This window comes from Heterodontus francisci, chromosome 14 (assembly GCF_036365525.1).
Source record: "Heterodontus francisci isolate sHetFra1 chromosome 14, sHetFra1.hap1, whole genome shotgun sequence".
Classification (NCBI taxonomy): domain Eukaryota; kingdom Metazoa; phylum Chordata; class Chondrichthyes; order Heterodontiformes; family Heterodontidae; genus Heterodontus; species Heterodontus francisci.
Window position 1 is genome coordinate 47,612,325 of NC_090384.1, and position 13,396 is coordinate 47,625,720.

Sequence of the window (13,396 nt, forward strand, 5' to 3'; positions counted from 1 at the left end):
ATTTTTTTATTCATTCACAGGATGTGGATGTTGCGGGCAAGGCCAGCATTTATTGCCCCATCCCTAATTGCCCCCAAAGGTGACGGTGAGCTGCCTTCTTGAACCGCCACAGTCAGTGCAGTGAGGGTACAGCCACAGTACTGTTAGGAAGGAGTTCCAAGATTCTGACCTAGTGACAGTGAAGGAATGCAGATGTAATTCCAAGTCAGGATGGTGGGGGCTGCACCGTTGGGATGGTCTACACCTGAACCATGCTGGGGCCGGTGTTCTAGCGAGCCGCATAACTAGGGAAGTAGAGACGGTTTTAAACGGAATAGTGAGGGCAAGGGATCAAATTTGGGAAGATATGGTAAATCAAGGAGTAGAGACAAGGCAAGAGAGAAAGGTATTAATATGGGAAATGATAAACAGACTGTGATAGCATACAAATCTAAGAATGAATCAACAGATAAGGCTAGTGGTTACAAAAATAATAAAAGGTCAAAACTAAAGGCTCCGTATCTGAATGCACGTAGCATTCAAAACAAAACAGATGAAATGAGAGCACAAATAGAAATAAATAAGTACGATCTGATAGCCGTTACAGAGACGTGGCTGCAGGACGACATAGATTGGGACCTGAATATTGAAGGGTATATGGCATTTAGGAAGGACTGGAAGCTAGGAAAGGATGGAGGGGTAGCTCTGTTAATTAATGATGGTAATAGCGCAATAGAGAAGGATGACCTAAGTTCAGGAGACCAGAATGTAGAAGCAGTTTGGGTAGAGATGAGAAATAATAAAGGCAAGAAGTCACTTGTGGGAGTGGTATTCACTTGTGGGATGGGTTATAAAGGAAGAAATAATGGCAGAAGGTACGGCGATAATTATGGGGGATTTTAACCTACATATAGATTGGAAAAATCAGATGGGCAAAGGTAGCCTAGATGAGGAGTACATAGAATGATTTCAGGATAATTTCTTGGAACAATACATTCTGGAGCCAACCAGAGAGAAGGCTATACTAGACTTGGTATTGTGCAATGAGATAGGGTTAATTAATGACCTCATATTTAAGGCGCCCTTAGGTAGCAGTGATCATAATATGATTGAATTTTACATTCAACTTGAGGGAGAGAAGAGTGGGTCCAAGACTATTATTTTAAACTTATATAAGGTCAATTATGAAGGCATGAAAGCAAAGCTAGCTAAAGTGAACTGGCAAATTAGGTTAAGGGATAGGTAAATAGAGATGCAGTGGCAGATATTTAACGGAACATTTCAGAATACTCAGAATAGATATATTTCAAGAAGCATATTATCTAAATGGTGAGAGATTGCAAAGCTCTGAGATGCAGATGGATCTGGGTGTCCTAATGCATAAATCGCAAAAGGTTAATATGCAGGTACAGCATGTAATTAGGAAAGCTAATAGAATGTTATTGTTTATTGCGAGTGGAACTGAATACAGAAGTAGGGAGGTTATGCTTCAGCTATACAGGGCATTCATGAGACCATATCTGGAGTACTGTGTACAATACTGTTCTCCTTATTTAAGGAAGGATGTAAATGCATTGGAGGCAGTACAGATGGACAGGCTGTCTTACGAGGAAAGATTGGACAGGCTAGGCTTGTATCCACTGGAATTTAGAAGAGTAAGAGGCGACTTGATTGAAACATATAAGACCCTGAGGGGCCTTGACAGGGTGGATGTAGAAAGGATGTTTCCCCTTGTAGGAGAATTTAGAACTAGGGGTCAGTGTTTAAAAATATGGGGTCGCCCATTTAAGACGGAGATGAGGAGACATTTTTTCTCTGAGGGTCGTGAGTCTTTGGAATTCTCTTCCTCAAAAGGCAGTGGAAGCAGAGTCTTTGAATATTTTTAAGGTAGAGTTAGATATATTCTTGATAAGCTAGGGGGTAGAAGGTTATCAGGGTAGATGGAAACGTGGAGTAATCAGTTCGGCCATGAACTTATTGAATGGCGGAGCAGGCACGAAGGGCCGGGTGGCCTACTCCTGCTCCTAATTTGTACATTCATAAATGGTACACATTGCAGCCATGTTGTGCTGATGGTGGAGCAAGTGAATGTTGAAGCTGGTGGATGGGGTACAGATCAAGTGGGCTGCATTTTCCTGGATGGTGTCGAGCTTCTTGAGTGTTGTTGGAGCTGCACTCATCAAGGCAAGTGGAGAGTATTCCATCACACTCCTGACTTGTGCCTTGTAAATGGTGGACAAGCTTTGGGGAGTCAGGAGGTGCCACAGAGTTCCCAGCTTCTGACTTGCCCATGTAGCCACTGTATTTATATGGCTGGTCCAGTTAAATTTCTCGTCAATGGTAACCCCCAGGATGTTTATGATGGGGGATTCAGTGATGGTAATGCCATTGAATGTCAAGGGTTGGTAGTTAGAACCTTTCTTGTTGGAAATAGCTATTCATGGCACTTGGTGTCGTGGCACCGGAATGCTGTCCAGGTCTTGTATGCAGGCATGGACTAGTTCATTTTCTGAGGAGTTGAAAATGGAAGTGAACACTGTACATCCCCACTTCTGACTTTATGATGGAGGGCCGATCATCTCTAAAGCAGCAGAAGATGGTTGGACCTAGGACACTGCACACTATAATGCTCTTATCCTTTATAAAAACAACAACCATGAGAAATATCCCAGTATAAAAGTTTACAGATGTGTCTAAAGTGCTTCACGCTTCACACCTTGTTCTGTGGTAATTTTGTTTTTTAAATATTATCTTTAATAAGCTGGGTATACAAAAAAGGCAAGCTTTCATCTTTAATAATCTCTGGATATGTATAAAAGGAATTAGCCTCTAGTTTTGCCTATTTACAGTGATTGAAACCTTGTGGTTTTATAACAACAAACCAGGTTAAATTTTAGCGGTAGAGTAATACATTGTGGGCCAAATGATGTAATTCCCCTTCATGCTAAAACACCATATTGCCCATCTTACTATGAGCAACATCACTGGAGAACTGCCTGTGTGTATATATAAAAGTTTCTTGAGTTAGTCATAATTCAAAGAATTTCACTTTGTTACAGATGCAAAACAACCTTAAGTAAATAAACTAAAAAAAAATTATTTCTTTTCTGACTTTGTTTCTGGATGGTTGAGTGGGGTGAAGGGAGGAGTCAAGGATTTACAACTACCTATCAATCTATAAAGAAACAATACCCACTTCACCTCAGGATGGGTCGTAAAAGAAGTGAGTCTGTAATTTAGCTTAGGATGCCCTATTTACAGTAATTAGATGCAGCCTCAGCACTCGAATAGTATTTACACGGTATAAACCCCTGTTCTTCCAAAGCAGAAAATCCTCTGAAATACCATATCGCAGGAGATGCACTGGTATTCAGAAGTAAATCCAGGTTCTCCACATTGATCAGTTGGTTAAGGCAAAGAGCAGTCAAATTATACAGATGAAGAAGGTGCTAGGTTTTTTCATCATCTGTACTGAGTTATCTAATCTCAGTCAAGGCAATAGCAGGGAAACTGCAATTGGTCTCAAAGGGGAAAATCAATCAGGCTTCCTGCTTCTAATCAGTATCCAGTGTTTCCTGCTGGAAATCCATGTGTGGTTGACTTGTGAGGCCATAATCAACCTGTATTATGATAACTGAGTTGAAGAGTCTGGCTATTGCCCTGCATACTGAGGCCATCCAAACCAGGTATTTGGCCTGGCGCCTCTGCTGGTATACCAGGCACAGGACCTGGCGCCTCTAGTTATTTATTGCAGAACATAAAACTTGAACAGAATAGATGAAAAATATTCTAAACATCCCATAAAAATTATTCAGGAACAGAAGAGCGAGCTGATATAAGCATAAAAAGTCGAACTGCCTGATTCACTGTGGAGAATGAGGTAGACAAACAGAGAATTTTAGAATTCAGGTGCCATAGTTCAAGATGTACATTCCAGCCACTTGGCTGCTTGCTTTAGGTCACTGGGCTACAGCAACAAGAGGCTGATTGTATTTGACATGGGAGTGTAGAATGATGCCAAAGCCATGTGATCAACTGGTGGGAGGACTACTATTCAGACAGAGCATTCCAGGTTTGTGACGGAGAGGAAACTGATGTAAAATTTCAGTCAGTTCCTTTCTCTTCTCTTTGATTGTTGAAGTACAAAGGCCTATGTTAGAGGATGCCACAAAGGTTGAAAAGAGGAGAGTGGACAAGGCAAATGAAGAAATGGGGATGCCAAGCTTGGATTTTAAAAGCCTGTGAATCACAAGGGCAAAAGAAAGGTTGAGGAGACCTGAAACAAACAGAAACTACAGTAAATACTTGGGTCAGTCTGTGTCTATGGGAAGAACAGATTAACGTCTTAGGTGTAGCACTTTTTCAGCTTAATCTGAAGGTAAGGAGAACACCTCCCTACTGCATCAGGGTGATTGGTTCTCATGCCAGCTATCCTTGTGGTGACTCCTAATGAAACTCAGTTTATGCCAGAATCCTGTCAAAAATAAATAGGATTGATGATCCGGAGGTCAGGCTGACACAATACTCAGTATTTCACAATATGGTACCTTATTGCTATCCTGGTATAGTTATTAAACCTCAGCAATTGTCATGGTATGGCAGTGATTCTCGAACTAGCCAATGTAGCGGAGTTGAACTTGCATCTAGCTGGTGATGAACATTACCCTTCATGTAGATTACAAAGAAAAACCACAAATGCTAGAAATCCTGAAATAAAAATGGCCGGAATTTCCCCTTGAAGCTGCTCCCACTCCATTGCTGCAACTTTGTGGCATGTAAACAGGATTTCTGTCACATTGTTGAAGTTACAGTGGCAGAACTGGAGCAACTCCAAGGAGGAAATTCCCGGCCATGGAAAATGTTGGAAATACATGGTAACTTTTGAAAGAGAAAATGGATTAATATTTTATATGGGTTCTTCATTCTGCCCAGTAGAGGGGAAGGAGGTGTCTTTCTAATAGGAAACTGGGTTATGTAGTTAGATAATGCCTGTAAAGACTGAGATGAAATGTATCCTAAAAAGAATGAAGTCTCCTCTCTCAGAGATGCAGTCGGATAGCATCCTGGCTACTTACCTCTGGGACCTGGGTTAAAATCCAGTCCACAGACAGAGGATGAAGGATTAGAACCAGGGACTAGACTATAGGTAGGATTAAGTCATACCTCTCTGATGCTCATTAACAAATCTTTGCTGAAATGAAATGGGAAACCTCAATCTATTTATTGACTGTCAGCATACACAGGCAAGAGCTGAGGTGAGAAATAGAGCAATAGTCTGTTGCTGCTGTTAGGGGGTTAAGAACATGGGCTGCTTTTAACTCTGAGCAAGTTTTACACAAGGAGCTTGTAAGGTAGGAGGAGGCTCGTGTGCAGCATAAACACCACATATTCAATGTAACAGTGAATTTCCCTTTCGATGGTAATTGCCAAGCTTAACCACAGTAGAAGTAACCCACTAAGTGGCTTTTTAAAAAAAAAGTCTCAACCACTGCATAGAGTCTGTAAATGGTGCAGAAGGAGGCCATTCAGCCCATCAAGTCCATGCTGGCTCTACACAGAGCTGTGCAGTTAGTCCCACTCCCCAGCTCGATCCCCGTAGCCCTGCAAATCTATTTCTCTCAGATGGTTATCCAACTTCCTCTTGAAGTCATTGATCGTCTCTGTTTCCACCACCCTTGTGGGCAGCAACTTCCAGCTCATTACCACGTGCTACATTTGGGGAAAAAAAGTGCTTCTTCATATTCCCCCTGCATCTCTTGCCAAAACTTTCAATCTATGTCCTCTAGTTCTTGTACCATTTGTTAACGGGAATAGTTTTTCCTTGTCTAACTTTATCTAAGATTGTCATAATCTTGTAAACTTCTATTAAATCTTCTCTCAATCTCCTTTGTTCTAAGCAGAACAAACACAGCTTTTCCAACCTAACCTTGTAACTAAAATTCTCCATCCCTGGAACTATTCTGGTAAATCTCCTCTGCACCCTGTCAAGGACCCTCACATCCTTCCTGAAGTGTAGTGACCAGAACTCCAGTTGGGGCCTAACCAGAGCTTTATGAAGGTTCAGCATAACTTCCCTGCTTTTGTACTCAATACCTCTATTTATGAAGCCCAAGATCCCATATCCTTTACTAACTACTCTCTCACGATGTATGCACATGCAATCCCAGGTCCCTCTGTTCCTGCACATTCTTTAGAACTGTGCTATTAAGTATATATTGCCTCTCTCTATCCCTTCTGCCAAAATGCATTATCTCACACTTGTCAGTATTAAATTCCATCTGCCTCCTCTCCGCCCATTCTACTAGCCTATCTATGTCCTATTGCTGGCGGTTTATATCATTCTCACTGTTTGCCACACCTCCAAGTTTAGTGCTGTTAGCAAATTTTGAGATTCTACTCTGTATTCCAAGATCCAAGTCATTTATATATAGCAAAAAAAGAAGTGGTCCCAGCACTGACCCTTGGGGAACACCACTGTCTACCATCCTCCAGTCTGAAAAACAACCATTTACTATGACTCACTGTTTTCTGTGCTTAAGCCAATTTTTTATCCAATTGAACACTGACCCTCCTATTCCATGAGCTTCAATTTTGATAATCAGCCTTTTGTGAAACCTTATCAAATACTTTCTTAAAATCCATATAAACAACATCCACCACATTCTCTTCATCAACCTTCTCTGTTATTTTATCAAAAAATTCAATTAGATTAGTCAAGCATGATCTGCCTTTTACAAATCCATGCTGGCTATCCTTAATTAACTCAAACCTCTCTAAATGTACATTGATATTTCCCCTGATTATTGTTTCTAAAAACCCTGTCCACCACTGATGTTAAACTAACTGGCATGTAGATGCTAGGACTGTCCTTACACCCTTTCTTGAATAAGGGTGTCACATTTGCCACTCTGCAATCCTCTGACACCTCCCCCGTATCCAGGGAAGATTTGTAGATTATGGGAACCCCTTCCGCTATCTCCATTCCCACTTCCTTTAGCAACCTGGGATGCAAGCCATCGGACCAGATGACTTATCTACCCTAAGCATTGCCAGCCTTTTTAGTGACTCCCCCCTCTCCATTTTCATCCTATCCATTTCCTGTAATCTCATTGTTTCTATTGATACTTTGTTAGCCTCCATTTCCTTAGTGACCACTGATACAAAGTACTCATTAAGTATATTAGCCTTGCCCTACACCCCTAAGCATATATTATCCTCATTGTTCCTAATAGGCTCTATTCCACCTCTCACTACTCACTATATGCCAGTAGAAGATCAACCAATGAGGAGCAGTTTACCATTTACATGCTGTTTAAGTATACTGAAAGATTGCGACAGGGCACCAGTTCTCTATATCCGAACCATGGTAACTCACTAACTGCTTTAGGTTGCATTTTATTTTACAGAAATGTACAGTTCTTTGTTTCATTTAACCCTCAGGATTCTTTGGACTTTAACTGCTGGAGGAATGGAGCCGCTACTTTCTATCAGCTACTCCTCCACTGTACAATACATTAACAGAATTGGGAATTGTGTGTTCATCTCAGCTCATAAGGAATCCTTATTGAAGTCCCTCAAAATTAACTGCCATATTATTAAGTCTGATCACTTTTGACCCAGTACTGCTGGTGACCCACTTAGAGCAGTTCTTTTATTTAGATATAGTGACAACTTTGCTTGGCTGTTGCAACATCTGCAGTATCTCTGCGAAAATCGCTGCTAAAGAATTTAAATGTACAGGTAAGGTTGGGATGACACCCTGAGGACTGCCAACTTGCAGTACTATATAAAATCTTCTAAACATCCAGCTGCTTCCTGGGGTTCAACAGACACTAAGCAGGAGTTGGGAGAAAAGTAAGGAGAAATGACAAAGGCATAACCAAAGAGGAGGTTTGAAGGAATTAAGATAGGTAGAGACTTGCATATAGTGCATGCAGGCACAAGTTAACGGAAAGCTCATTAAAACATTAAAAATATCTTTAGCAACACCCATAGATAGTATCTTGCCTTTCTGCGAAGAGGGCCATGTAATAGCCTCGGGCAGTTGAAAATAGAATTTGATTAACAGCATTTTAGGTGGCACTATAGCTTCATCTAGTGTATGAGGATTTTGTGTGAAATGAGTGTGGACATTTTCACTGCAGTTTGTGGTGCTCAAAACCTCCCTTTTATTTTGGCACAGGCTGGCACAAATTTGGCATTTACAGAGTACGATCGTGGAGACTTGGATGTGCCATACTGTTGCAGTGGGTGGCACTCTGCAGTGTTTGCAGCTGACATACATTGTTGAGCCAGTGCAGAGAGAGCTTTACATGGCATCTAGCCTGAGCTGTACTGCGCCAGGGAATACTGACAAATTATTCTGCTCTTTGGCAATAACATCCCTCGCCTTGATGAACACAAATCCACTGAAGATTTCCGCTGTTCTTGCTCTGAAAGCTCATGTGTATCATTGCTTGTGTATTTTCTTTCAGGATGCATTCCAGGCTTTCCACCCAGACCTTATCTTTGTCCGTAAATTTATGAAGCCTCTTCTGATTGGCGAATTAGCTCTGGGGGAGCCCAGCCAGGACCGGCAGAAAAAGGTGAGCAGTTGTTTCATCAGATGACATTGGTTGTTTTATGCAAAGTTGTCACATTTTTCCTGTGACTCTGTAGTGGCAATTTTGGAATATCTATACCAGTGTTACTGGTCTGGATATTCTTTCATTTTTATGATGTCCCTTATAATGTGTTTCCTGTACCTACTTCATATATAAAACCTTGAACAAACTCAAAAAAAAATGAATGTAACAAAACCATTTCCAGCATAAAGAGGATTCACTTCCTCTGCAATTTTTAGCACACGGCCTAAATATATTGGAGGGGAATGTTAACTTGTATTGAGGTGTGGGGGAGTGGGTGTCAGTGCATGTGGTGTGGGGGAGGGGGTGGTGTTAAAAATGCAAAAAAATGATGGCATGACATAAACCTAACATGAGCCCATGGAGTTCCAGATTCAACTGGTGCATATTTTGAGGTGTGCAGGAAACCCCCGTGCGAGCAGCAGTTCCATGATTATCAAAGGCAAAGTGGCCATTGATTGTGAAAAAGTAACTTTTCATTCTGCCCTTAACTGCCAGTGTACGGGTCTCCAGAGCTGTCTGAAACTCACCAGGGTAACAAGGTGAGAACACAGCGGGGATTGATGGGGCTGTGAAATTTAGATGCTGGAAAGCCTTCAATTTCTGAACCAGGACAGCTGCTTTCTTGCCTAAGTGAAAAGTTTTTGCTCGCAGGATTTGTTCTGAGTTTGCTTTCACTGTTTAGGAGGTGATTTCCAATACTTTGGGGTCATTTCTGCTACCTTGAAGTTTTTTGACTTCGATCTGCACTTCCCTGCTGCCAGCCTTCTCAGCAGCATCGGAGCTTATGGAGCTCAATCTTGAACCTCTAATGAGGAACAAGAGAAGCAGCAACAGCAACACCAAGAGTAGTAGGAACAACACCAGCAGGGGCACCAGGTGCCTTCACTTCAGTCATCTGCTGCTCCACAGGACAGAGGGGATGAACACAGCTCCAGCTCAACGGAGGTGATTACCCCAAACACGGGGAGGATCGACTTTCTGGACATGACAGTGCCTCAGGCGGCTCTGACTTTCTCAGCAGCTCATTGTTAATATCTACAGTCTCATGGGACACGACCTCCTGCCATGGGCCTGGTGGACATGCATTGCCAGTGACCATCAAGGTCACCAAAGCCTTGAATTTCTTCGCCTTTGGCTCCTTCCAGGGAGCTGTTGGTGACATCTGCAGGATTTCACAATCTGCTGCACTCAAGTGCATCTTCCAGGTGACCAATACCAGGTTTGCCAGGGCTGCCACTAAAGTGCACTTTGCTGCTGATGAGCCCAGTGAGAATGAGAGGACCCTCAGATATGCTGCAGTGACTAAATTCTCCCAGGTCCAGGGAGTCATAGATTGCACCCATGTGGCAATCAAGGTGCCCTCAGATCATGGGTCGGCAACGTGTCCGTACACTGATACCAGTGTCCCTGGTAAAAATTTTGAGGTCAGTGTTAATTTTAAATGTCTTGCTCCAAGCTTTTACCCTTGTGTTTTAAAATAACCCTAGCAAAACTGGAGTCAATGGGAATCAGGGGGAAAACTCTCCACTGCTTGGAGTCATATCTAGCACAAAGGAAGATGGTTGTGGTTGTTGGAAGTCAATCATTTCAACTCCAGGACATCACTGCAGGAGTTCCTCAGGGTAGTGTCCTAGGCCCAACTATTTTCAGCTGCTTCATCAATGACCTTCCTTCAATCATAAGGTCAGAAGTGGGGATGTTCGCACAGTGTTCAGCACCATTCGTAACTCCTCAGATACTGAGAAATGCAACAAGACCTGAACAACAGCCAGGCTTGGGCTGATAAGTGGCAAGTAACATTCATGCCACACAAGTGCCAGGCAATGACCATCTCCAGCAAAAGAGAATCTAACCGTCTCCCCTTGACATTCAATGGCATTACCATCACTGAATCCCCCACTATCAACATCCTGGGGGTTACCATTGACCAGAAACTAAACTGGAGTAGCCATTTTAAATACCGTGGCTACAAGAGCAGGTCAGAGGCTAGGAGATCTCCTGACTCCCCAAAGCCTGTCCACCATCTACAAGGCACAAGTCAGGAGTGTGATGGAATACTCTCCCTTTGCCTGGATGGGTGCAGCTCCAATAATACTCAAGAAGCTCGACACCATCTAGGACAAAGCAGCCCGCTTGATTGGCACCCCATCCACAAACATTCATTCCCTCCACCACCGATGCACAGTGGCAGCAGTGTGTACCATTTACAAGATGCACTGCAGCAACGCACCAAGGCTCCTTAGACAGCACCTTCCGAACCTGTGACCTCTGCCGCCGAGAAGGGCAAGGACAGCAGATGCATGGGAAAACCACCACCTGCAGGTTCCCCTCTGAGCCATACACCATCCTGACTTGGAACTATGCTGTTCCTTCACTGTCGCTGAGTCAAAAACATGGAACTCCCTTCCTAATAGCACTGTGGATGTACCTACCCCACATGAACTGCAGAGTTTCAAGAAGGCGGCTCACCACCACCTTCTCCAGGGCAATTGGGGATGGGCAGTAAATGCTGGCCTAGCCAGCGATGCCCACATCCCACGAACGAATAAAAATAAATAACCTAGCGATGTTGAAAATTACCAGGATTAAAAGTAATTGGAAAGGATCAGGCAGAGCACTGGGGAAAGGGCATGCGCAGACATGCGACTATCGATTGCTGTGAATTCCACATGCTGTGCTTGCGCAGACGTACTGGGATTCTTGGCTGACCTTTCACCTTTCCACTGTAATGGAGCCCAGCCGAGTTTGCAGGATGTTGTTTTGAAGGGAGGTGAGAAACGGAGAAAATTGCAGAATCACTGGTTAATGGAAGGGAGTGCAGGTCAGGTACCCATAAGGAGGCCGCCGGTTAATGGAAGCGGGTCTGGGTCCCATAGTGGTACCGCTGGCCGCAAATTAGCTTCAATCAGCATTAAAGAGGCGGCTTGTCTGGGGAGGATCAAACATCTGCATGAATTTCTCATAATCTGGGCTATTGCTGGGGTGGAGCTGGTACCTTGACCATTGTTATTTGTACTTTGGGCACTCAACAGCAGAATAATTTTACAGTTCAAGATCTGATGCTTTTCAAACAGTTTGGACACTATTAATGTTTTTGTTTGTGAGGGTGGGTCTTGCACCTGGAGCATTAAATCTGTCTGTTCTCTTTGCAGATGTTGATGGACCTGACTGTAGTTTCAATATTTTCTGTTCTCATAATTATGCTGAATGTTAAGGTTGCTATGAGAGCCAAGCTCTCCTGTACATTTGACAAGTTGTCATTCGCTCTTCAAGTCTTGCCACTTTCAGTTGCTAATTTGTCTTGGTCTTAAATACATAAAGACAGGAGGATTTGCATTTCCAGATCACACAGCAGTTGGTTTTGATTTTTCTTCTGGAATTTCTTTCCAGTTTCTAAGGGTAATTGAGTATTAATCCAACATTTTAACACAATTTACCAACTACAATACAGTAATCATGGGTGAATTCATTGTGCATATGGACTGGGTAAACCTAATGAGCACTAATGATGTGGAGGACGAGTTTCTGGAATGTGTTAGGGATGGTTTTCTACAGCAGTACATTGAGGAATCGATAGAGAACAGGCTATTTTAGATCTAGTTTTATGTAATGAGAAAGGGCTAATTAATAATCTTGTTGTAAAAGAACCTTTAGGGATGAGTGACCATAATATGATAGAATTTTACATTATGTTTGAAAGTGAGATAGTTCACAGAATCACAGAATAATACAGTGCAGAAGAGGCCCTTCGGCCCATAGAGTGCACCGATGCATTAAAAACACCTGACCTGTCTACCTAATCCCATTTGCCAGCACTTGGCCCATAGCCTTGAATGTTATGACGTGCCAAGTGCTCATCCAGGTACTTTTTAAAGGATGTGAGGCAACCTGCATCTACCACCCTCCCAGGCAGGGCATTCCAGACCGTCACCACCTTCTGGGTAAAAAAGTTCTTCCTCAAGTCCCCCTTAAACCTCCCGCCCCTCACCTTAAACATGTGATCCATCGTAACTGACCCTTCAACTAAGGGGAACAGCTGCTCCCTATCCACCCTGTCCATGCCCCTCATAATCTTGTACACCTCGATCAGGTCACCCCTCAGTCTTCTCTGCTCCAGTGAAAACAACCCAAGCCTATCCAACCTCTCTTCATAGCTTAAATGTTCCATCCTAGGCAACATCCTGGTGAATCGCCTCTGCACCCCCTCCAATGCAATCACATCCTTCCTATAATGTGGCGACCAGAATTGCACACAGTACTCCAGCTGTGACCTTACCAAAGTTCTGTACAACTCCAACATGACCTCCCTGCTTTTGTAATCTATGCAAGTGTCCCATATGCCTTTTTCACCACCCTATTAACCTGCCCTTCTGCCTTCAGAGATCTATGGACAAACACGCCAAGGTCCCTTTTTTCCTCGGAACTTCCCAGTGTCAGGCCATTGATTGCATACTTCCGTGTCACATTACTCCTTCCAAAGTGTATCACCTCACACTTTTCAGCGTTAAATTCCATCTGCCACTTTTCTGCCCATTTGATCATCCAGTCTATATCTTCCTGTAACCTAAGACACTGCACCTCACTGTTAACCACTCGGCCAATCTTTGTGTCATCCGCAAACTTACTGATCCTACCCCCCACATAGTCATCTATGTCATTTATATAAATGACAAACAATAGGGGACCCAGCACAGATACCTGTGGTACGCCACTGGACACTGGCTTCCAGTCACTAAAACAACCGTCTGTCATCACTCTCTGTCTCCTACAGCGAAGCCAATTTTGAATCC

At 43.1% G+C, this 13,396-nt stretch overlaps 1 protein-coding gene across 3 annotated transcripts in view; it reads left to right on the forward strand.

The window, feature by feature from the left end:
• fads2 (fatty acid desaturase 2) overlaps positions 1–13,396 on the forward strand; it is an 87,735-nt gene that overhangs the window by 11,714 nt on the left and 62,625 nt on the right. For all 3 annotated transcript variants that reach the window (XM_068046175.1, XM_068046176.1, XM_068046174.1), the window contains exon 2: positions 8,454–8,564. In XM_068046175.1, coding sequence (XP_067902276.1) covers positions 8,454–8,564 — 111 coding nt within the window. The remainder of the gene's footprint in view (positions 1–8,453; positions 8,565–13,396) is intronic.